This window comes from Schistocerca piceifrons, chromosome 1 (assembly GCF_021461385.2).
Source record: "Schistocerca piceifrons isolate TAMUIC-IGC-003096 chromosome 1, iqSchPice1.1, whole genome shotgun sequence".
In the NCBI taxonomy this organism is placed as follows: Eukaryota; Metazoa; Arthropoda; class Insecta; order Orthoptera; family Acrididae; genus Schistocerca; species Schistocerca piceifrons.
Genome location: NC_060138.1, coordinates 482,311,943 through 482,338,942, shown reverse-complemented (window position 1 = coordinate 482,338,942; position 27,000 = coordinate 482,311,943). Strand labels below are relative to the sequence as shown.

The window sequence follows — 27,000 nt, the reverse complement described above, 5'->3', positions numbered from 1 at the left end:
GCCCAGAATGGTTGCTCTACATGATGAGGCCCACATTTTGTTTATAAAGTTTATCAGTAAAAATACAGAAATTGCAATAAAATAAAGAGTGTGAGCTCATTTATGAATTCTCCAATTTCTACCATCATGTATATTTTATGTCCAAGGACATAATTTTTTTGATTATGTTACCAGTTAATTCTAGATGAATGTTTGTGAACAACCAGAAATATCTGAACTATCTTGTGGTACATGGGTCAGTGAAATCAATAACTTTTCTGCTTTTGCTTTCAAAATATGTTACATGGTAATAACACTACCACACAAGATTATGGACTGAATCACAGACAGGTACAATGAGAGAGAACACCACAAATATTTTCAGCTTTCGAACAAAGTCTTCTTTCAGAAGTAGAAAACACATTCACACAACAAATCACATTCACATGGCCACTGCCTTCTGTGCTAAGGCTTAACTGCAACTGCATCCGGCACAAGCAGCAGTCCAGCTGGGTTGGGTAGTGAAGGTATGAATGAGGCATGGGGCACGGAAGGGGACGGTTGGCAGGGTTGGGGTGGGGAAAGATGGTGGTGCTGCCTGTGGGAGCATGCAGGGATTTGGTGGGGACAGTGTTTCTTAACGACATAATATTTGTAGTTACACAGTCAAGCACTTTTGATTTCTTTGATAGATCACGGCTGTTAAGCAGTTTGAAGGTATTTCGATCATCATATCACCAGTAATTAGATAATTACAAACTCTAAACCACAGACCAGTTACAATGTTTACTTCAAAAAAATATTTAAAACATATTTATACTCAATTCCTTTTTTTAGTTAAAAATACATGTACATTAGTCAAATGCAGATACCCAGGTCATAAGGGCCACTGCACATTATGTAAAAAGTTTTTAAACCACTTACATATCACACAGGCATGCATTCCAACTTCACATGGGTAGCACTAAGTATCTATGGTCAGATGATTTGTCTAGTGTAGCAGTTATGAATTATACAGAATAACTGAAACCTGGTTTTATTTTAAAAATCTTGCATTCAGTAATAACACTTTTATTGTATTTTTTAAATCTGCATACTTTAATTAGGTTCACAAAGTAATGTCATTGAGATGACGTCCTTCTTACCGGACACAAATCTGGATCCTCTCCTGAAAGTTATGCACAGTTTTGGCTGGTTCTGAGCACTATGGGACTCAACTTCTGAGGTCATTAGTCCCCTACAACTTAGAACTAGTTAAACCTAACTAACCTAAGGACATCACACACATCCATGCCTGAGGCAGGATTCGAACCTGCAACCGTAGCGGTCTCGCGGTTCCAGACTGCAGCGCCTAGAACCGCACGGCCACTTCGGCCGGCTATGCACAGTTCTCTCCAACATTTCATTCAGTATAGCTTCAGTTTCCTGATGATAGAAATCTTGAGGTAATTAATTGTGCGGAGTTTGTTCATGTACTCTCTTCATTTCAAGTAGGACCACAAAAAGTAGTCACAGACTGATTGATTGCTTGGGTGAGTGGGGGGGGCAAGGGACATCACCATGTCGTGAAATGACATGTCCTGGGAATGTGTGTTAAACTACTTCCACAGATGCTCTCACTGTCTGATGTGTGGCACCATTCTGTTTGAACCACATTTCCGTCATATTCATTCAACATCTTTCTAGTTCTAGATGATGGAAGTTATTTAACATTTCGCTGGTGTCACAGTAGCTGTGGTTCCTCCTCCTAAAAAAAAAAAAAAGGGTCCAACATTCCCTGCCTTAAGATATGGCACCACACTGTTACTTTTGAACTGTGGAGAGGTTTTCTGTGTTCTTCATGGGGCTCTGCAACGTCTAGTAATAACAGTTCTGGAACATCAACATACACCCATCCAGATGAAAATAGACTTCATCACTCATGGACACTGGGACACATGCATCTTCCATAAGAACAGTGTCCATTATGCCACAAACCTATCTGCGTTGCACAAAATCCATTTCACTTAGCTGCTAAACAATCATTAATTTGCATAGGTGAAATTTGAGATCATTGCATAAGAAGCGATGAAGCAAATGACGTGACTCATCCAGTGATACAGCCTGTTGCCTATTGGAGCGTTTCAGACTAGCAAGAACTGCCATTCTCACTCTGTCTGTTTTCCAGAGTTAATCCAAACTGAATAGGGAAGGCCAGGTGGTTTCTCTTTCACCACAGATCCAGTTGTTCTAAATGTTGCAACCTATCAGAGTACAGTGTTTTAAAATGATAATTAAATCAAGACCCTAAGCTGCCAACAGGCATTGATATACATCAACGGGGACAGTTGAAAATATGTGCCCCGACTGGGACTCGAACCCGGGATCTCCTGCTTACAAGGCAGACGCTCTATCCACCTGAGCCACCGACAGCACAGAGGATAGTGCGCCTGCAGGGATTTATCCCTTGCACGCTCCCCGTGAGACCCATATTCCCAACTTAACGTCCACACGCTACATTCGTAGTGCCCCTGCGCATTACACTCATTACTCGCGGCAGACAATCTTACCGAGTCCCGTAAGAGTTCGGGCAATGCATGTGCATTCGCACAAAAGAAGGCAGTCAATGGCCGGTTAGCCTTAACTATATGAAGATGGTATCTGTTCTTTCAGACATGCTGCGGTGACCATGCAGCTCTCTAGAATCAAATGATAATTAAATCAAGACCCTAAGCTGCTGACAGGCGTTGATATACATCCGTCTGAAAGAACAGTCTTCATATAGTGGCCGGCCAAGACTAAGTTTAAGAGATTAAAATGTTTTAAAAATGTGTATGCTGAACAGAGATCAGAAATTCTTTAGGAATTTAATCAAATGAAAAGATATGATGAGCAGATTAGATTTACTACTTATATGGACTAATGTCTATAAACCCAATAAAACAGCATACACCTAGACAAGGTTTGGACCACGCAAGATTCAATTGCAATGCATATTCTTACCAAGTGCGTGTCTCAGACAGTCAAAAAATGGCCGAATCGTGCTGTCTTTCACATGTAGTGCAATCATTACAAAAGGAGTGTAAGTAAGAAACTATGCCTCCCTGCAAATTTGAATGTTAGAAAAATGCATCAGACAAAAAAGATTACCTAACATATCTCATCAGTATTACAGAAATTTATTCAATTCACAGTTCAATACAAAATTTGGTTTTCCTAGATGCGATACCTGCATTTCAAGTAGAAATGCAAGTCATCACCCAGAGATGGAAGAGCACTACAAATGAAGAACCACAACTGAAACTTTAAAGATGACAAATACTGTTGAAGACAGAAAATGATATACACAAGACCAAAGCAGACACATTCTACAGATGAAAGAAAGCCACAAAAATTACGAGTATGAAACAGAAAGATCCATGGATTTCCAGAAAATATCAATATGCCAATTATCTCTGTATTCATTTAACATTCTAGTTCTGTCTAATAGTGACTCTGTTTTGTTATAATGAGACCACTGGAGGGATAGGATATGATAAAGTTGCATTGATGTTGCACCACTTTATATTCACAAAGTTGGCACCAGATATTAAGTGTTGTAGTGCTTCGAGAATTTCCACGTAAATTCTAGAACCACTTGGCCTTCTACTGTCACGACCTCACGATATTTTAAATAGAGTCTGAGAGAGACGAATCCGACCTACTGCGCATTGCATGTTTGTGTGTGCAGGTCTAAAAACAGTCAAAAGCAAAATGTGGACGCGGCGGCCGAACGGCAGCCAGCAGGTACCTGTTGTACAATCCATAGAGTTTCAGTGTATGTGTAGAGAAGAGCCTGTGCTATTCTTTGCTGGTTTAGTGATTATGATGATTGTTAAGGACAAATGAAGAAATGAGATTAGACTTTTAATGAAGAAATGAGAGTAGACTTTTAAGTCAGTCATGCGTTGGACTTGCTAGAAGCAAGACATGTTCATAAATTATGTGGTTGTTAAACCAACGAGTCTAATGCGAGACGAATTGGTTGACTTGCAAATTTTTTAAATATTTATGTGAGAAATGGTGAATTTGTGCTTTGTGAAAGTTGACACATACCAAGAATAAACTAAAGGTATTCTGCGAGTATCCACTTATTTCATGAGTAGAGAGAGAGAGAGAGAGAGAGAGAGAGAGAGAGAGAGAGAGAGAGAGAGAGAGTCTGATAAATTCTGTTAACCAGCAATATTCTTTGGAGAAGAAGTTTTTGGAAATCTACATAGCCAGCAATCCAGAGAAGAAGATCGCAGTGCTTACCAAGTAAGTCAACTGAGGTGAGAGAGGTGTGAATTTTGCAATCCAACTTCACAACGATTCTTGTCGTCTAAAGCGTTAGAGTGTCTGGACACATTCTGTAATGCACGTGGCATGGAGAATAAAAATTATACTATTATAAGAGTCTTACATTATGTTGTAAACAACACAAGAAGATTGAACTCAGTTACAGTAATGTTTCCCCTTAGAGGTCACTCTTATATGGAATGTGACACAACATGGCCTTCACTAACAATAAGACACCTGCTGAAATTGCAGACCATCGGCTGAGCCATTTTTCTGCAGCTAGAGTGAAACCTTCTTGTTTTGACATTATTGGATTAGATCAAGTGCTTCTCGGATCGTGGGCTCATTTTCTATCACCTCTGTACAAGAAGTGGTGTCCTTTTGCCATTCAACCAGTGAACGAGCTTTTGTTACAATAAGAGATGGGACCTCTTGTTCAATTCCAAAGGTCTTATAATGACAGATTTCACTAACAAAGCAAACTCTGTGGCCCATGTTCCCATGAAGCTGAGGATACAGCCAGTGAGCTAAATTCTGGAGAATTCTGCCTTCCAGATTATTTATACAAAAATGAGATGGTTACTTTAATTTCACACTCTTAAAATAAAACAAAATATATGGCATCATGGTTTTAATACTAATCTTTCATTACAAAAAATCAGTTTGGGCTGCTATGAAGGAAATAATATCCTTTACACTCTGCTGCAAATCTCACTTCAATCTCACTTCACTCTCACTTGAAAAGTTTAGGGACCTCCAACACTTGACGTAGTTTTGTGGTCCAGCAGTGAGGGATTTCTACATGAAACGGTCATTTTTTGAGACTACAAGCAAAAAGCAAGAGTTAGGAAAAAGCAGAGTATTCGGTCCAGGAGTGAGAACTAAAGACATTGCCATAAATGTATTATATCAGTGTAACATGCCTGACATTCATAACTGTTTCCAATAATAGCGTGTACTAACAACTGAAAATTATACATAATGATCATAACTTCAAAATAAAAATTATGAAATGTATTAACTTTTTTTTTTTAGTTGTCAATAATCATCCGACTGGTTTGATGCAGCCCACCACGAATCTCTCTCCTGTGCCAATTTTTGCCCTCTACAGCTCCTCCTAGTACCATGGAAATTATTTCCTGATGTCCTAACAGGTGTCCTAGCATCCTGTCCCTTCTCCTTGTCACTGTTTTCCACATATTTCTTTCCTCTTCGATTCTGCACAGAACCTCCTCATTCCTTACCTTATACTTTCAACATTCGTCTGTAGCACCACATCTCAAATGCTTTGATTCTCTTCTGTTCTGGTTTTCCCAGAGTCCCTGTTTCTCTACCATAAAATGCTGTAGCCCCTAATATACGTTCTCAGAAATTTCTTCCTCAAATTAAGGACCATGTTTGACATTAGTAGACTTCTCTTGGACAGGAATGCCCTTTTTGCCAGTACTATACTGCTCCGTCATTGTTATTTTGCTGCCTAGGTGGCAGAATTCCTTAACTTCATCTACTCCCTGTTCTCATTACATTTGTCTTCCTTCTGTTTACCCTCAATATATGGTCACGTAGAACAAGGTGTAATTAGATGAATGACGAACACTAACTTCACTTAACAAAGGTTTATTCAGCAATTGCACATACAAGAGTGTGGAGCAAACTGCTTCCAGCCAGAACACAGTATATATACAGCTACATAACATTCCAGTACAATGATTCTTGACATTTGTGGATACTTCTAGAATGTACTCAAACCGAATATAGAAATTAAAATTGTAGAGTCCAGGTGAGTTTTGAACTCACGACCCTCCATGTGACAGTTTAGTATCATAATCACTACACCACGGAGCTACTCAGCTTCTTCTGCGACATTGATCCTTCCTTAAGTGAACAGCGTCTTGATGTTACGTCCTCCTAGTCCGGGAATGAGTCATTGTTCCCGCATACTCCGACTCCTGATGACCGATTCTCATCCTGGTGGTGATCTTTTTGGACCTTCTCTTGCCGCTACACTTTTTGTCATCTTTCCGCTTGTTGCCTGTCATTGGAACTTCGAATTTACCATGGGTTGCAGGATCCTTATAGGGCTTCATTCAAAGGACATGGACCGTATCTCTGATCTTTCGTCGTCTTGTGTCAGGGTCGAAATCTTCACCTTCATAAGTAATATCAGACAACTGTCTTACAAACTTATAAGGTCCAACGTAGTGCCTGAGGAGGTTCTCAGAGAGACCAACCTTCCAAACAGGAGTGAAGATCCAGATGAGGCTACCAGGCTGGTAGACAACAGGGCAGTGGCTCGAATCATACCTTCAGCGATCGTTTTCTTCAGCCTGTAGCGTGCAGAGTTGAGCTAACTGCCGAGCTTCCTCAGCTCTGGTTAACACTGGCTGATGTTGTTGTCGTCCACGTCATCAGGATGTAATGGAAACACAGTGTCCATTGTTGTCGTCGCCTCACGCCCATGCACCAAGAAAAATGGTGTAAATCCTGGGGTGTCTTGTCTGGTGGTGTTGTACGCAAAGATCATGAAAGGTAGTACCTCATCCCAGATGCTCTGCTCAACATTGACGAACAATGATAGCATGTTGGCCAAGATCTTATTAAGGCGTTCAGTAAGCCCGTTGGTTTGCGGATGGTAGGCAGTCGTCATGTGACGAGCAATGTTGCTCCGACGGTTTATCTCTGTCACAGGATTCGATTAAAAAACTTTCCCTTGATACATAATTAATGACCTGGGGGCAGCATGTTTTAATACAATGTCTTCCATGATGAATTTGGCTACCTCGGCTGTTTTTACGGCTTTTGTAATGGCATAGTGTGTCAGATAATCAGTGCAAACAATAATCTATCTATTGCCACTAGCAGACATTGGAAATCGCCCAAGGAGGTCAATCCCAACACGCTGGAAAGGCGCTTCAGCTGGTGGAATTGGTATGAGTCGGCCAGGTGGTTTCTGAGAAACTGCCTTTCTCCTCTGGCACTCTCGACAGTGCGACACACAGTGACAGACACTCCTAAATAAATCTGGCCAGAAAAATCTCTTGCAGATTCTATCGTAGGTCTTAATAAATCCTAAATGTCTGGCCTCAGGTGTGTCATGGAATTTCCTAAGTGCATGCATTGAGGAATCACTGGTGGCCGCATGCGTTGAGGAATCACTGGTAGCCACCTCTTTCCAAACGGATCACAGTTTTTCTTGCAAAGTAATCCATTAACTACCTTAAATTGTCCTTTCACATCCTCTGACCGATTTAAGGCAAGCAAAATTTGATGTATATGGTGTCCTCCCTCTGCTCAGCAGAGACATCCTGGAGCGCAGCGAGACAGTCACTATCTTCATCAAAGTCTTGATAGTCTTGCACAAGGTTTCTTGAATGAAAGTCAGCATCTTTGTGTTTTCTTCCATTTTTGTACAGTATGGTAATGTCAGACTCTTGAAGATGTAGTGCCCACCTGGCAAATCATCCTGTTAGATCCTTAAGACCTGTCGACCAAAAAAGCGAATGATGGTCTGTAACAACTGTAAATGGCCTTTCATAGAGATACTGTCGAAAACTGCACATGGCCCAGATCACAGCAAGACATTCTCTTTCTGTATTTGAGTAGTTTCTCTCGGCTTTTGTAAGTGTCCTAGAAGCATAGGCTACAACCTTCTCTTTTCCATCGGAAATTTGCGCCAAAACAGCACTGATCCCATACCCCCTGGCATCTGTATGTAGTTCTGTAGGTGCTCTCTCATCATACAGACCAAGTACAGGGTCAGTCGTCTAGAGCTTTTTGCAACACATCAAACAAATCTTGTTGAGCACCACCCCAGATAAATTTCGCATCAGCTTTTAACAACTCTCGGAGTGGCCTGGCTTGGATACAAAAGTCTTTGATAAAACGACGGTAATAAGAACATAATCCGAGGACGCTTCTCACATCTCTAATACTTTCAGGAATAGGAAATTCCGTTATAGATCTCACCTTTTCTGGGTCTGGCCTCACACCATCGTCAACCAGGTGTCAAAGTATTTTGATTTCTTTTGCTCCAAAGAGACACTTTCTTGGATTAAGTTTCAGCCCGCCTTGTTGGAGACACTTAAGAACGGCCCTCAGTCACTTTATGTGTTCATCAAATGTCTCTGAGAACACTACAGAGTCATCTAAATAACAAAGACACATCGTCCACTTCACGTGCCTTAGATGATTAGCCATCAAAAGTTGCTGGCGCATTACACAAACCAAACAGCATTACCTTAAACTCGTACAGGCCCTCAGGAGTGATGAATGCACTTTTCTCATGATAAGCCTCATCTACTTCGATTTGCCAGTATCCCGAGTGCATGTCCACGGTTGAGAAAAACTTAGCCCCCTTCAGACAATCTAGTGTATTGTCAATTCATCGAAGAGGGTAAACGTCCTTTTTAGTTATCTTATTAAGCTTCCTGTAATCAACACAAAAGCACCAACTGCCATCCTTCTTCCTGATGAGGAGCACTGGTGACGAGCATGGGCTCTGCGAAGGCAGAATGATGTCATTCTTCATCATTTTCTCTACCTCATCATGAATTATTCAATGTTCCGTTGCTGACACACAGTATGCTCTCTGGCTTATTGGTTGATGGTTTCCAGTGCTAATCTGGTGCTTCACCATCGATTTGTCTAATTTGCTCTTCACCTGTGGATTCAAGCATTCAGAGAACTCTTGAAGAATGGCAAGTAGCTTCTTCTGTTGTTCCTTAGTGAAATCTGATGATAGTCAAGCTAGAAGATCTTGTCTCATAGTGATAGCACTAATTTCACCCACAGACTTGGCACAAGAGGTTTCTATGACGCTCAGCTGTTGTTCAATTAACGGCTCAGCGTTTGCTATGCACATGAATCTTGGAAGGATCTACGGTTCTGAGCGAAAGTTAACTATCCACAATTGACCAAATCTGTTCTTAAATGAGACAGCAGAGTCTGGGATGACAAAGTTATTCTTCAGTGGTATGCTCCTCTTGCATTCCACTACAAGATCCATGGGTTGATGCATGGCATGACACGTGACAGTTACCTTTTTAGCGCCGACTGTAGGAATGATCACTTCATCCAGCACACACAGTCTCCACACACTTGGATGCGCATCTTCCTGTCCACAGTATCTCAACTTGTCTAGCATAATCTTCGAGCGACCACAATCTATAATTGCCTGAGAAGCTTTCAAAATGTCCCATCCAAGAATGATGTCATGACTACACTCTTGTAAGACGATGAATTCTAAGGGCTGTGTATGGCCACTTATACCCACACGAATGGTACATCTTCCTGTAGGTTTTACATATTTGCCATCAGCCACCTTCAGCAGAGATGTTTTGCTGTCGACAGAAATGGTTTTCTGCAACTGGCGACGGTACTTCTCTGAAATGACAATATGATGCTCCAGAGTCCACAAGAGCTTGGGCTGGTCAGCCATCCATGAGGATATCAACATAGTTTCCTATCATTTTTGTAGTGATCGACGGCGGAGGTGGCCTCACTTCCAGGGAAGGTCGCACCCTTTAGTTTTCCAGGTTGCAACGGCTAGGTAATCGGCTGGAGCTTCTAAACAGCGATGGAGACCTTGATTGGCATGTTGGGCAGTGTCGTCTCCACCGGCTAGCTTGCGGCAATGGTGACCTACGTCGCCCTTCATCCACATCATCTTATTCATCTTCGCCGTCCCAGAGTTGGCATCAGCTAAGATCGGTCTGCTGCCTTCTGGTGTGGGCATCATAAAATATCTATCCCTTTCTTGACAATAGTGCACCACATGTCCCTGTCGTCCACAGTGGAAACATACTGGTTGGTTATCCTGGGTCCTTCAGACATCAGTCTTCCATGGTGTCCAACAAGTTCCTGATGTGCCATTGTAGGAATGTAACTTCGCCTGGGTCTCGACTTTTTCACCGTTTTAAAGGGAAGTGAAGGATGAAAGATTGGGTTCAATGTCTGTCCTGCTTCCTCCCTTATGACCTCTTGAAGCATCTCAGTTGTTTGCTTGCTGTGCAATCCAAGTGCCTTCTGAACTTCCTCTCTCACTATCTGACAAAGAACACTTGTGAAATCAGTTGCTTTCTCCATCACAGACATTGATATGACATTTGGAAGCCATTCAAACTTCTTGTGTGTAATTCCTTTTTGATGCATTGTCTCGATATACTGGCACCATTTTATGAAGTCATCTGCTGTCGAAACCTCCTATAGGAGAAGGGCTTGATACATGTCCTCAGCAACGCCCTTCATGAGATGTGCAACCGTATCTTCCTTCTTCATTCTAGGATCCACTATTTTACACAGTTCCAAGACGTCTTGAATGTAGAATGCTGTAGTCTCTCCTGGACACTGTGTCCTGCACTCTAATTTATCTTCAGCCGTGCACTTCTGTCTTTGTGTGCCGCCGAAATACTTGCGCAGTTCTGCCTGGAATACTTCCCAGCTTGTGACCTCCTTCTTGTTGTTCTCATACCATTGCTTGCCAAACACATGGTGCCATCCCATTTGTTAAATTTGGCTATACGCTTATATACCTTCAGCCACTTGTTTGGATCTTGGCCATCGTCACCAGAGAACCCGGAAGGATGTCTCCTGTGGTAGCACAGAGTTGCTGTCATCATAACGTCTTCTTCTTCTGTCTCCGGTAGATTGCAATCTGCTGAATATGGCCCGAACTTGGGTTTCTCGCAACATAAACGGCGGCTCTGTCGTGGCCAGACAGGAGCCAGTGTGTCGTCGATAATGTGCACTGTCACAAGTTCCAATACCCAGTGTCTCCACCAGAATAATGTCACGTAGAAGAAGGTGTAATTAGATGAATGACGAACACTAACTTCATTTAACAAAGATTTATTCAGCACTTGCACATACAAGAGCGCGGAACAAACTGCCTCTGGTCAGAACACAGTATATATACAGCTACAGAACATTCCAGTACAATGATTCTTGACATTTGTGGATACTTCTAGAATGTACTCAAACTGAATATAGAAATTAAAATTGTACAGTCCAGGTGAGTTTTGAACTCACCACACTCCATGCAACAGTTTAGTATCATAACCACTACACCACGGTGCTACTCAGCTTCTTCTGTAACAATATATTCTGTACTCATTAGACCGTTCATTCCATTCAGCAGATTGTGTAATTCTTCTTTATTTTCACTCAGGATAGCAAATCCTTTCACCTAGAATTTTAATTCCACTCCTGAACATTTCTTTAATTTCCATCATCGCTTCTTTGATGTACGGACTGAACAGTAGGGGCAAAAGACTACATCACTGTCTTATACCCTTTTTAACCCAAGCATTTGATTCTTGGTCATCCACTCTTATTAGTTCCTCTTGGTTCTTGTGCATATTCTATATTACTCATCTCTCCCTACAGCTTACTACTACTTTTCACAGAATTTCGAGCGTCTTGCACCATTTTACATTGTCGAACGCTTTTCCAGGTGCTATTAATCCCTATGAATGTGTCGATTTTTCTTTAGTCTTGCTTCCATTATCAGCCACAATGTTTGCCTTTACCTATCCTAAATTTGGAAAATATTTCGAGTAGATTTCCTGACCATGTTATAGTTCTGGATGGAGATTTTAATTTTCCGGATATAGACTGGGAGACTCGAACGTTTATAATGGGTGGCAGGGACAAAGAATCCAGTGAAAGTTTTTTAAGTGCATTATCTGAAAACTACCTTGAGCAGCTAAACAGAGAACCGACTCGTGGCGATAACATATTAGACCTTCTGGTGACAAACAGATCCGAACTATTTGAAACAGTTAACGCAGAACAGGGAATCAGTGATCATAAAGCGGTTACTGCATCGATGATTTCAGCCGTAAATAGAAATATTAAAAAAGGTAGGAAGATTTTTCTGTTTAGCAAAAGTGACTTAAAAGCAGATTTCAGAGTACTTGACGGCTCAACACAAAAGTTTTGTCTCAAGTACAGATAGTGTTGAGGATCAGTGGACAAAGTTCAAAACCATCATACAATATGCATTAGATGAGTATGTGCCAAGCAAGATCATGAGAGATGGAAAAGAGCCACCGTGGTACAACAACCAAGTTAGCTTCAAAATGGTTCAAATGGCTCTGAGCACTATGGGACTTAACATCTGTTGTCATCAGTCCCCTAGAACTTAGAACTACTTAAACCTAACTAACCTAAGGACATCACACACATCCATGCCCGAGGCAGGATTCGAACCTGCGACCATAGCAGTCGCACGGTTCCGGACTGCGCGCCTAGAACCGCTAGACCACCGCGGCCAGCCCCGAGTTAGGAAACTGCTGCGGACACAAAGGGAACTTCACAGCAAACATAAACATAGCCAAAACCTTCCAGACAAACAAAAATTACGCGAAGCAAAATGTAGTGTAAGGAGGGCTATGCGAGAGGCATTCAATGAATTCGAAAGTAAAGTTCTATGTACTGACTTGGCACAAAATCCTAAGAAATTTTGGTCTTATGTCAAAGCGGTAGGTGGATCAAAACAGTATGTCCGGACACTCTGTGACCAAAATGGTACTGAAACAGAGGATGACAGAGTAAAGGCCGAAATACTAAATGTCTTTTTCCAAAGCTGTTTCACAGAGGAAGATTGCACTGTAGTTCCTTCTCTAGATTGTCGCACAGATGACAAAATGGTAGATATCGAAATAGATGACAGAGGGATAGAAAAACAATTAAAATTGCTCAAAAGAGGAAAGGCCCCTGGACCTGATGGGTTACCAGTTCGATTTTACACAGAGTACACGAAGGAACTTGCTCCCCTTCTTGCAGCAGTGTACCGTAGGTCTCTAGAAGAGCGTAGCATTCCAATGGATTGGAAAAGGACACAGGTCATCCCCGTTTTCAAGAAGGCACGTTGAACAGATGTGCAGAACTATAGACCTGTATCTCTAATGTCGATCAGTTGTAGAATTTTGGAACACATATTATGTTCGAGTATAATGACTTTTCTGGAGACTGGAAATCTACTCTGGAGGAATCAGCACGGGTTTTGAAAAAGACGATCGTGTGAAACCCAACTCGTGCTATTCGTCCACAAGACATGGGTTCCCAGGTAGATGCCGTGTTTCTTGACTTACGCAAGGCGTTCGATACAGTTCCCCGCAGTCGTTTAATGAACAAAGTAAGAGCATATGGACTATCGGACCAATTGTGTGATTGGATTGAAGAGTTCCTAGATAACAGAATGCAGCATGTCATTCTCAATGGAGAGAAGTCTTCCAAAATAAGAGTGATTTCAGGTGTGCCGCAGGGGAGTGTCGTAGGACCATTGCTATTCACAATATACATAAATGACCTTGTGGATAACATTGGAAGTTCACTGAGGCTTTTTGCGGATGATGCTGTGGTATATCGAGAGGTTGTAACAATGGAAAATTGTACTGAAATGCAGGAGGATCTGCAACGAATTGACACATGGTGCAGGGAATGGCAATTGAATCTCAATGTAGACAAGTGTAATGTGCTGCGAATACATAAAAAGAAAGATCCTTTATCATTTAGCTACAATATAGCAGGTCAGCAAATGGAAGCAGTTAATTCAATAAATTATCTGGGCGTAGACATTAGGAGTGATCTAAAATGGAATGACCATATAAAATTAATTGTCGGTAAAGAAGATGGCAGACTGAGATTTATTGGAAGAATCCTAAGGAAATGCAGTCCAAAAACAAAGGAAGTAGGTTACAGTACAGTTGTTCGCCCACTGCTTGAATACTGCTCACCGCTGTGGGATCCGTACCAGATAGGGTTGATAGAAGAGATATAGAAGATCCAATGGAGAGCAGTGCACTTCGTTACATGATCATTTTAGTAATCGTGAAAACGTTACGGAGATGATAGATAAACTCCAGAGGAAGACTCTCCAGGAGAGACACTCAGTAGCTCGGTATGGGCTTTTGCTGAAGTTTCGAGAACATACCTTCACCGAGGAGTCAAGCAGTATACTGCTCCCTCCTACGTATATCTCACAAAGAGACCACGAGGATAAAACCAGAGAGATTAGAGCCCACACAGAAGCATACCAACAATCTTTCTTTCCACAAACAATACAAGACTGGAATAGAAGGGAGAACCGATAGAGGTACTCAAAGTACCCTCCGCCACACACCGTCAGGTGGCTTGTGGAGTATGGATATAGATGTAGATGCCAAACTGATCGTCATCTAACATACACTCAATTTTCTTTTCCATTCTTCTGTATATCATTCTTGTCAGCAACTTGAATCTATGAGCTGTTAAGCTAATTGTGTGACAATTCTCGGACTTGTCTACTCTTGGAGTCTTTGGCAATTGTGTGGATGATATTTTGAAGTCATATGGTATGTGACCAGACTCATATGTTCTACTCACCAACATGAATAGTCATTTTGTTGCCATTTCCCCCAATGATTTTAGGAATTCTGATGGAATGTTATCTATCCCTTTTGCCTTATCTGCTCTAAGTCCTCGAAAGCTCTCCTAAATTCTGATTCTAATACTGGATCCCCTATCTCTTCAAAATCGACTCCTGTTTCTTCTTCTATCACATCAGACAAATCCCCCCCCTCACGGAAGCCTTCAATGTACTCTTTCCACTTATCCGCTCTCTTCTCTGCATTTAACAGTGGAATTCCCGTTGCACTCTTCATGTTATTTCATTTCTCAGTGACTTGTATTTCTGTATTCCTGAATTTCTTTGAACATTTTTGTACTTTCTTCTTTCATCAATCAGCTGAAGTATTTCTTCTGTTAATCATGGTTTCTTCGCAGTTACCTTCTTTGTACCTATGTTTTTCTTCCGAACTTCTTTGACTGCCCTTTTTAGAGATGCCCATTCCTCTTCAACTGTACTGCCTATTGAGCTTTTTCTTGTTGCAGTATCTATAGCCTTGGAGAACTTCAAGCTTATCTCATCATTCCTTAGTACTTCTGCATCCCACTTCTTTGCATATTGATTCTTCTTGACTAATCTATTAAACTTCATCCTACTCTTCATCACTACTACATTGTGATCTGAGTCTATATCTGCTCTACAGTACGCCTTGCAATCCAGTATCTGATTTCGGAATCTCTACCTGACCACGATGTAATCTAATTGAAATCTTAACGTATCACCCAGTCTTTTCCAAGTATACCTCCTCCTCTTGTGATTCTTGAACATAGTTTTTGCTATTACTAGCTGAAATTTATTAAAGAGCTCAATTAGTCTTTCTCCTCTCTCACTCCTTGTCTCTAGCCCATATTCTCCTGTAACCTTTTCTTTTGCTCCTTCCCCAAAGCTGTGCTCTAGTCCCCCAAGACTATTAGATTTTAATCTCCCTTTACATACTGTATTATCCTTTCAATATCTTCATATACTTTCTCTATCTCTTCATCTTCAACTTGCAACGTTGGCACGTATACCTGAACTATCACTGTTGGTGTTAGCTTGCTGTCAATTCTGATAAGAACAACCCTACCACTGAACTGTTCACAGTAACATACTCTCTGCCCTACCTCCCTATTCCTAATGAATCCCACTCCTGTTACATCATTTTCTGCTGCTGTTGATATTATCCTATACTCATCTGACCAGAAACCCTTGTCTTCTTTCCATTTCATTTTGCTGACCCTTACTATATCTAGACTGAGATTTTGCATTTCCCTTTTCAGATTTTCTAGCTTCCCTACCACGTTCAAACTTCTGACAATCCATGCCCTGGCTCACAGAACGTTATCCTTTCATTGGTTATTCAATCTTTTTCTCATGGTCATCTCTCCCTTGGCAGTCCCCTCCCAGAGATCTGAATCTGGGACTATTCTGGAATCTTTTGCCAATGGTGAGATCATCATGACTCTTTTTCATTTACAGGCCACAGGCCCAGTGGATACATGTTTTGTGTCTTTAATGCAGTGGTTTCCACTGCCTTCTGCATACTCATGCTGTTGATCATTGCTGATTCTTCCACCTTTAGGGGCAGTTTCCCACCCCAAGGACAAGAGAGTGCCCTGAACCTCTGGTCACTCTTCCCCCCCTTACTGAATAGGAAAAATGGACAAGAGAATGACACCAAAGTCATTGAAGTAGAGGAGCAACAGCATCCAATTTCTTGGGCAGAAAGTGAAAATGCCCCAAAACATATGAAAAGTGGGAAGGCAGCAGAAGTAGATGAATTGATAGTGGATATGATTACGGTAGCTGGAATCCAAGGAAGACAATGGTTACATCGGATGCGAGGAATACAATGGAAACAGAACAAAGTGCCATATGATTGGAAAAAAGGAATTATAATTTGACTATTTAAAAAAGGAAGTAAAAAGCGCATCAACTACAGAGTAATCACGCTGCTATCACACTGAAGTAAGATAACTGCAAAGATCACAGAAAAAAGACTGAGGAAGATCCTAAATCATCAATTTGAGAAACAGCAGCATGGAATCAGAAGTGGTAGGGGAACGACAGACCTCATTTTTTTCCCTCTGCCAGTCAATGGAGAAGTATTGGGAAAAAGGAAAGGATCTGATACCAGTGTTCTTGGAAGGAAAGGATCTGATAGCAGTGTTCTTGGATTTGGGAAAAAGCATATGCCAGTGAACCAAGATGTAAAAATATGGGAATTCTTGAGGAAACATAATGTTCCTGATTCATTAATTAAAAAAGTTCAGATACTGTATGAAGGTTGTGAAAGCAGTGTACAAGTAGGAGATGGATGATCAAATCATGCTGAAAGTTCGTAAAAAATGGTTTAAGACAAGGAGAGATGTTCAGCAAGGCAGTTCACTTACCCTGTTACTCATTGTTACACTTATGGACACAATCAGGAAGAAAGCTAAGGAAGTAAAAAATGAAAATCTCAACACTACTGCTTTTGCTGATGACATCACCATCTGAGGTAAGGTGGGAAAAAGAGGTTCCAAGCAGATTTGATTACTAGAATAAATAATTTAAAGAATTCAAGCTGACTGAGTAAAAATAAGAAAGTAGCAATAAAGATGAGTAGGATATCCACATCTTGTAACATCATACTGGAAGGAAAGAAGGTTGCATGAGTGAAAGTTGCAATTATCTGGATAGTGTCATATCAAATGATGCAAGTGACATACTAGAAGTTTCAAACAGAGTAGCAAAAGCATCTTGCTTCTTCCAGTAAGTACAAAACCTAATCTGGAACAATGGAGACCCCCTAAAAGCTGAACAGACAATGTATAAAACCTATCTCCTGCCAGCCAATCATGGTATATAGTCTGGAGAGTCAAGAAATGAAGTTCCTTAGGTCAGCTCTACAAAAAACCATGAGACACATAGCTAGGAACAAATGTGTAAGGAGACACCTACAAATGACCCTGACCATGGAGGAAAGAACGAGTGCTGCAAGATTGAATGGCTAGGTCATGTAAAGTGAATGCACCATACTTGAACTCCACATAATCAGTATTTGGAGATGGAGGTACCAGGAAAAAGACCGATTGGACAGCCTAGAATGAGATGGGGGAGACCAGGTTAATGATGATCTCAAGAAGAGAGGAGTAACATGGGATACAGTGGAGAGAGAAAACCTATACCAGGGTAGAAGTCAACAGATGCATATAATTCACAAAGTTCTTGCCCAGCTTGCTGAAAATAAATCTTTATGATGAAGGTGACATACTGGAATACACTGAAGCAGGTCTCTGTATGTCTTATCTATATGACTCCAGACATGGAAGAACAATGTTTCTGTACTTATGGAATAACCAGGTAACATGAAAAATAACAATAATTACTGCTTCTTCATTTACCCAGTGTCAGGAATGATGTTATAAAAAGAAATGTATTAAAGATACATTCACAGTGAGTTAACATTAATAAAACATAACCTTCCAGCACAAATATATCACAACCAGCACTTTTTCCAGTCTTCATACACCGCTTTAAGTCAGCAACTACAAAGCTGTTTAGGCATTGAACCATAGGTAATTCAACTACCTATGTTGTCCCAAAATGATGTCTGATGTCCTTTCAGACTAATTTCAGTCTGAGGAACAAAAAGTCAGGAGAAGCCGAATTAGAACTTGAAAGAAGTTAAGGCCAGTATCTTATAATTATAACACATTACTATGTCAGAGCGCATTTTGTTCTGACAAAACTAGACCCAATAAATGAGATGACACAATTTCAGAGACTTAATTGGACTGAAGCGCTGAGAGAAAATTTGTACCAAGGAAGGGAGTCAAACCTGGGTTTCCTAAACCCTACTTACTGGATAGATGTGTAAGCCACTAATCCTTAGTCTATGTACAAAAAATCATATCTTTATGAGACCAGTAGTCTCTGAAACTGTGTCATTTCATTTGTGTGTAAGTACCTGCACATGTGTTTCAGGCTGGATCCCCCCATTTGCATTCGATGCTAAGGTGCTACTCCAGAACTTGGAGAACCTCAGCAATTATGTTCGCGTATACAGGAAATCTGAAGTAGACTGGGACAGCAGTGAGAATTCAGATTGGATTGAGGAGAAAGGTGGACCAGGGTAATCCATGCAGTTCTGTGAACTGCAGTGCCAAGTTGATTTAGTGGCTAATGCACCTGCCTAGTAAACATGAGACCCAGGTTTGATTCCCAGCCTTGGTAGAAATTTTCACTCATAACTTCAGTCTACATACAAAACAACTAGACCCAACATACTTTTTCCTTTCTTTTTTCTTTCCTCCAATGTGTAGGGGGAATAAGTTATGAATGTATTATAAGAATCTATTTTTTTTTCTTTTTTCTTTGATATGTAACAGTTAGGAACACGTATTATTGAAAGATGATGCTATTAGATAACTGGGTCACACTCTGTGAACAATGTGGTGAAACAGCACATACGTGCAATTAGTAATAACTATTTGCAGAGAGCAGCAGCAGAACAAGAGAGAATAAATCTGGAAAGCAGAGTATCCAATTTTACACATTCCTCAAGGAATTTTTTATGAAGGAGACATTATTGTTTCATTGCAAGAGAGCTGGAGTTTTTGAAATACAAATTTTGCAAAAGGTCTGAAAATGTGGTATAGAGATGTAAAGATAGATAGTATTTGTTGTATAATGTGAAAATTGTATCCTAGGTCTGTTTTATTTACTGACACATCAAAATTTTACTAAGTCATATTTCCAATTTGTAATAAATATTAAATAATATGCAAACAATGCAAAGTCCAGGCTGGAACAACAATAATATTATGAAAAGGATAGATTTCTATTCACCATATAGAGGAGATGCTGAGTTGCAGACATGCACAACAAAATGATTGCTATACCTTTAAGCTTTCAGCCAAAAGGTCTTCTTATGAAATAGAAAACACATACACACGACAACTGTGACTGGGGACACATGAGTGGAGCAGAGTTGCATGTGCACACTCTACTTTGCAAGAGGGCCTTTTGGCTGGAACCTTAAACGTATAGCAGTCTTTTCACTGTGCCTGTCTGTGGCTAAGCTCCGCCTCTATACGGGGAGAAGCTATCTGTATTTTTCATAATATTGTTGTCAAACGATATACATTCATTTTTGTTTTAAGGTAGGTGCATTTAGTAATTAATGTTTCAAGTAAATTAAAAATTTATACTTTTTTAAACTATGTCTTGAAACTGAAAATTTTCAACCAATGCACCTTAGGTCCAATGAAAAAACTTAAGTATAGCTGAATAACAGTTCCTTGAAATACGACATCTTGCTGATGTAGAACAGATGGACTATAAATAAAATAAGGTCACATTGCACCCTTGTGACAGGAAATTTGACGAAATTTCCAGTGCAGTTGTGATTTCAAATGTCATATGTTCAACTGTAGCTGCAAGAGTCCTGAGTTCAGAGAAACTCAATAAGTAAATGTAAACTCTGTCCACAGGTCCTGGTGGGCCCATCAGTACCGACTGACCATCCATGTCATCCTCCACCAATGGCATCACTGGATGCTTTATTGAGGGGTGTGGGGTCAGCACACCAATCTTCCAGCTGTTGTCAGTTTTCATTATTTGGAGCCACCATTACTCAGTCAAGTAGCTCCTCAATTGGCATCACAGGGCTAAGTGCACCCCATTCCAGTCCTCCCACCAGAAAAAAGTCCGCAGCAGTACCAGGAATCAATCCCAAGTCCTCCACATGGCAGTCACTCACTATGACCACTCAGTAATGGAGGCAGATGAAACTTGGTGAAAATGGCTCCCAATTATTTTAACACTGTTTACAGTACCTCTAATGGCCTGGCAGACTACATAACAGATAGAATTGTTACAAATTAATCATGATTTCTGCAGAAACATAATAACTGGGCTCTAAAGTTGAAATTATTCTTCTGCTGGACAGTGGTGCAACTCATCATGTGTGTTAAACTTACAGCATGGATTATTGAAGCTGAAGCAACATCAAAATAACACTGAAGACAAAAATTTTCTTTCAGCCCTGATGCTAATTGGACACAATCTGTAAGGTTATACTTATTGCAAATGGCACCAGCTGAGCTTCCTACTTGTGTATACACATTCAGTGAGATTATTAATCTAAGTGATGTTTCCCCATTCCTCTATAAAGACAAACCTCCAGTGCTGCAATGGAACGTATTCGGAAAGCTGCAATATGCATTCCAAGCCAATTCAAGTAAGCCATCCAACAACCAAACTGTATCATAATATGCACTGTGATTCTGAAAGAAGAAGAAAAAGAAGAAGGTCTCAGGTGGTACAGTACTGTGCACTGTCCTACTTGGCTATTTTAAGTGACATGATCTTTCTCCTCAACATGCAGTAATATTGAAATACCTGCACTTAGCTGTTTCAAATAAATCATTCTCCCCAGGGTTTATCTGGATAGCTTTATCTATAGTTTCAATATTTGGATCAGTGTATACTAAACAATAACCATAGATTTTCAGAATGTCTGGTTTTAATAAAAGTTACTTTACGATCAGAATGAACTTACAAGGTCCTCTCCACTCGATTCAGAAAATGTGCGACTCTTTACAAGAGGTGGCTGCCATTTCTTATTCACAGCTGGGACTGAAGATACATTGTCTGAATTATAATCATCTGAGTCACCCACTTTCAGTTCTTCTTGGTCCACATCTGAGCTTCCATGACTGTGATTCCTCTCATCTGACTTTATTTCCAGAAGAAGTGAAGTGTCACTAGCTTCTGTCACTTCAGCCTGCAGATAGCTCTCAGGTTCTTGATGACAAGCATTTTTCTGCAACACAGGAAACATTAAAATTTTTGAAAGATTTGGTAAACACATATATCAGTTCTCAGAAACAGAAAACGAAATAAATTGTGCAAATACTACTACTACTACTACTACTACTACTACTATTACTACTACTACTACTACTACTACTACTACTATTTCAACACAAATCTGTAATCTACACACAGCAAAAGATTTACCAAACCTTTACCTACAACCATTGTTCTTAAAATTTAACTAGGCTTAAGATTCTCTGGTAAACAATATCCTTCACAAAATGATTCTCCAATTTTCACAGTGTCACGTTATACACAATATATTGTGGCAAAAGTCCTAAATAGAAATAATAATGTGGTTTAGTAAAATGAAATTTCATCAGTTAACTAGCTTCTACTACAAATTCATCACAGTGTTGATGACATTCTCAGTTGTCCTACACTAACATAAACTTTGAATGTTAGAGTACATGCCGATTTCACAATAATGGAGTGCCACATATGTTATCAGTATTGCAGTGACAATCTCCAACGTCACTAACACATCAACCTAATGTATCATTTACCAATTTATGGGAATATCACTAAACCTATAACAGAAAGCCTTGGTAAACATTAAACTTCCCCAAGGTTCTTATTTACTTCAACCATGAAAGGTATTCAGACTTATTAGGAATATTTCTTTTCAGGAACTGAATGGTGAACTCAAAAACACAAGAATTTTTTAAAGCCTTTGATAGACCCGGAAATCAAAGCAAATTTGAATATCAGAAATGGTTCATGCGTACGTAGTACATACATGAACTGGTTGTTTTCCAAGCTATATTCTCAAGGTACACTACAGTTCTTCATTTGAGAGAGCCCAGTGTTGCAGCCACTGGGAACAAAAATCAATTCAGTTGCGTATAAAGAGACATCACAGAGGATACTCAGGAGCATTAAAAACCAAATGCAGATGTTTTCGTTAAGTGTCGGTCTCTTTTACAACACTTCTGGATTGCATGCCAACGTTACAACAAAACAACTTCAACTATTCAAATGGAATGTGGTCAAACACCTTCCCTACATTACAGATGTGGCAACATCTTTTGGACGTAAAAAAGGGGCTGAAGAGGTAGGATTACACTTGTTGTGTCTTCTTCAGCCTGATGCCTGAACTGATGCAGCTCCATGCACTAGTATGTACTTCATGGAGTGACTTGCATGCCTCAGTGACACAGATAGCCACAGCATAGGTGCAATCACAACAGAGAAGTATCTGTTGGGGGGGGGGGGGGGGGGCAGGCAAATGTGTGATTCCTGAAGAGGGCAGCAGCCTTTCCTGAGGGCGTGCAGCTCTACTGTATGATTAAATGATGATGGCATCCTCTTGGGTAAAATATTTCACAGGTAAAGTAGTCCCCCATACGAATCTCTGGGTGGGAAGTACTCACAAGGGAAACTCCCCATCACTTCCCCTCAAATTTAGTGGTAAGAGAGCCCAGTGGACTGCCCATCAAAAACTGAACACAGATCAAGCATGAAAACAGGAGGAAGGTGTACTGAACTGTGAAAAAAAGAGCAAAACAGAAATGTGGAAAAAAATCAAAATAGAAACAGTGAACAGTCCTATCTCAACAAGTAAAAAACTGAATGAAGAAGAAAAGTGATGAAATCGTGGATAAGGGAGCACAGTACTGGACTGTAAAGCAAACAAGCCATGTTCAAAGCTCCCCTGTGCCCTTTTTTATTTTATTTTATCTTTATTTATTTATTTTTTTTCACTGTACGGTGTATTCAAATCTGTGTCTGTGTTGCCATGTAACGTCAATTTGCAACAGCGAGGCGAAAGGAAGCGACCTACAATGAAAGCTAATTCTGCACAGCTACTCTATTATAAGCCAAACGGAAGTGGCTTTCGAACTGGAAATGGGAACATTTGATGACAACGCAACAAGTCAACCGAATCGTCCACCGGAAAAGATGTCTGCTGTGTCATTGATGACATTAGTGACAATATGTGTGTCACATGATAGGAATCTCTTATAGATGCACCTAACTAGTGTGCCTAGTGAGTGAGATATGCCTCCTTGCCCAATATAGGTGTTTGTTTGAATGTGAATGTGATCACTCCCAACGAAATGATGAAAACATAGCTTGTCACATAAGCTGCAACAAATGAACACAACAGTTTCACAATCACACAGTTTCTCTGTGGAATGTTAGCTCCCTTAATTAGGCAGGTAGGTTAGAAAATTTAAAAAGGGAAATGGATAGGTTGAAGTTAGATGTAGTGGTAATTAGTAAAGTTTGGTGGCAGGAGGAACAGGACATCTGGTCAGGTAAATACAGGGTTAGATACAAAATCAAACGGAGGTAATGCAGGAGTGGATTTAATAGTTAATAAGAAAATAGGAATGTGGGTAAGCCACTGTTAACACCATATGGGTGCATTACCATAGCCAAGATAGGCACAAAGTCCCTACCTACGACAGTAGTACAAGTTTATATGTCACCTAGCTCTACAGATGATAAAGAGATTGAAGAAACATACGATGAGATAAAAGAAATTATTCAGATAGTTAAGGCAGACAAAAATTTGTGATGGGTGACTGGAAGGAAAAATAGTAGGTGAATATGGACTGAGGGAAAATAATGAAAGAGGAAGCCACCTGGCAAAATTTTTCACAGAGCCTAATTTAATAATCAAACGTTTGGTTTAAGAACCATGAAACTAGGCTTTACACATGGAAGACACCTGGATTGCTTATATGATGGTAAGACAGAGATTATTGAACCAGTTTTTAAACTGCAAGACATTTCCAGGGGCAGATGTGGATCCTGATCACAATTTATTGGTTATGAACTGTGGATTAAAACATGAAATTGCAAAAAGACAGGAAGTTAGGGACATGGGACTGGATAAGTTGTAAGAACCAGAGACTGTTGAGAGTTTCAGAGGGAACATTAGGCAACAGTTGACTAAAACATGGGAAAGGAAGAGAGCAGAATATGAATGGGTAGCTTTAAGAGATAAAATAGTGAAAGCAGCAGAGGATCAAATAGGTAAAAAGGCAAGGCCTAGTAGGACGCCTTGGATAACACAAGAGATATTGAATTTAATTGATGAAAGGAGAGAAAAATGCAGCAAATAAAGCAGGTGAAACGAAATATAAATGTCTAAAAAAAGAGACTGAGAGAAAGTGAAAAAAGGCTAAGCAGGAATGGCTAGAGGACAAATTTAAGGATTGAAAAGCATATTTTACTGGGGGAAAGGTAGATACTGCCTACAGGAAAATTAAAGAAGCTTTGGAGAAAAGAGAACCAGATTTATGAATATCAAGTGCTCAGATGGAAAACCAGTACTAAGCAAAGACTGGAAGGTGGAAGGAGTACATAGAGGGTGTATACAAGGGAAATGAACTTCCGGGCAATATTATAAAAACACAACAGGATGTAGATGAAGATGGGATGGGAGGTGTGATATTGTGTGAAGAATTTACCCGGGCAGTGAAAGACTTCAGTCAAAATGAGGCCCTGGAAATGGACGACATTCCGTCAGAACTATTGATGACCTTGGGTGAGCCAACCATGACGAAACACTTCGGTCTGGTGTGCAAGATTTACGAGGCAAGAGAAATAATCTCAGACTTCAAAAATAATGCAATGATTCCAATTCCAAAGAAAGCAATTACCGATAAGGGTAAAAATTACCGAACTATCACTTTAGTAAGTCATGGCTGCAAAATACAAACTTGAATTCTTTACAGAAGAATGTAAAAACTGGCAGTAAGAAGCCAACCTCAGGGAAGATCATTTGGATTTTGGAGAAATGTAGGAACATGCAAGACAATACTGCCCCTATGGCTTATCTCAGAAGATGGGTTAAGGAAAGACATACATTTGTAGACTTAGTGAAAGCTTTCAAGAATGTTGACCAGAATACCTCTTTGAAATTCTAAAGATAGCAGGGGTAAAATACAGGGAGCGAAAGGCTATTTACAACTTGTATAGAAACCAGATGACAGTTATAAGAGTCAACGGGCATGAAAGGGAAGCAGTGATTGAGAAGGGAGTGAGGCAAGGTTGTAGCCTATTCCCAATGTTATTCAATCTGTACACTGAGCAAGCAGTAATAAAGGAAACAAAAGAAAAATTTGCAGTAAGAATAAAGTTCAGGGAAAAGAAATAAAAACCCTGATGTTTGTCGATAACATTGTAGTTTTCTCACAGACATTAAAGGGCTTAGAAGAACAGCTGAACGCACTCAACAGTGTTTTGAAAGGAGGGTATAAGATAAACATCAACAAAACCAAAACGAGGATTATGAAGTGTAGTCAAATTAAAGCAGGTTATGCTGATGGAATTAAATTAGGTAACGATAGACTTAAAAGTAATAGATAAGGTTTCTAATTTGGGCAGCAGAATAACTGATGATAGCTGAAGTAGAGGGGATATAAAATGTAGATTGGCAGTGGCAAGAAAAGCGTTTCTGAAGAAAAGAAATCTGTTAACATCGAATATAAATTTAAGTGTTAAGAACTCTTTGCTTAAAGCATTTGTAAGGAGTGTAGCCATAACTGGAAGTGAAGAAGCCATGTATCAAAGCAAAACATGAACAAAAGTTAGACATGAAGATAATAGAAGCTTTATAAATGTGTTACAGAAGAATGCTGGGGATTAGATAGGTAGATCATGTAATTAATGAAGAGATACCAAATAGAACTGGGAGAAAAGAAATATGTGGCACAACCTGACTAGAATAATGGATTGGTTGACATTCTGGGACATCAAGGGATCACCAATTTAGTACTGAAGGAAGTGTGGGATTGGGGGAGAGGAGGGAGGAATAATAGAGGGAGACCAAGAAATTAATACAGTAATCAGATTCAGAAGAATGTAGGTTGCAATAGTTACTGGAGACGAAGAGGCTTGCTCATGACAGAATAGCATGGAAAGCTGCATTCAACCAGTCTTTGCACTGAAGACAACAACGATGACGACGACGACGACGACAACAACGACAATGACAAACTCTTCAATAGTTACACAATCAATGCATCTAATACTCTGGGTTAGTTTTTTGCACGTCCTGTGGATCATATTCACAACAACTATGTAATGTAATGCAATGTATTGCGAATACATAGAAAGAAGGATCCTTTATTGTATGATTATATGATAGCGGAACAAACACTTGTAGCAGTTACTTCTGTAAAATATCTGGGAGTATGCGTGCGGAACGATTTGAAGTGGAATGATCATATAAAATTAATTGTTGGTAAGGCAGGTACCAGGTTGAGATTCATTAGGAGAGTCCTTAGAAAATGTAGTCCATCAACAAAGGAAGTGGCTTACAAAACACTTGTTCGACCTATACTTGCGTATTGCTCATCAGTGTGGGATCCGTACCAGATCGTGTTGACGGAGGAGTTGGAGAAGATCCAAAGAAGAGCGGCGTGTTTCGTCACAGGGTTATTTGGTAACCGTGATAGCGTTACGGAGATGTTTAGCAAACTCAAGTGGCAAGAGAGGCGCTCTGCATCGCGGTATAGCTTGCTGTCCAGGTTTCGAGA

General features: G+C 40.2%; 1 protein-coding gene and 1 non-coding gene across 3 annotated transcripts in view; both read right to left on the bottom strand.

Moving 5' to 3' along the window:
• Positions 1–27,000, bottom strand: part of LOC124795143 (protein kintoun) — a 97,733-nt gene that overhangs the window by 35,408 nt on the left and 35,325 nt on the right. The window contains exons 2-3 of one of the 2 annotated variants that reach the window (XM_047259034.1): positions 21,189–21,452; positions 20,808–20,913 (exon numbers count right to left, since the gene is read on the bottom strand). In XM_047259034.1, coding sequence (XP_047114990.1) covers positions 20,808–20,913; positions 21,189–21,452 — 370 coding nt within the window. The remainder of the gene's footprint in view (positions 1–20,807; positions 20,914–21,188; positions 21,453–27,000) is intronic. The other variant, XM_047259025.1, reaches the window with a different exon arrangement.
• Positions 2,318–2,392, bottom strand: Trnat-ugu. Its single transcript has one exon. It is a non-coding gene; the product is annotated as a tRNA-Thr (tRNA).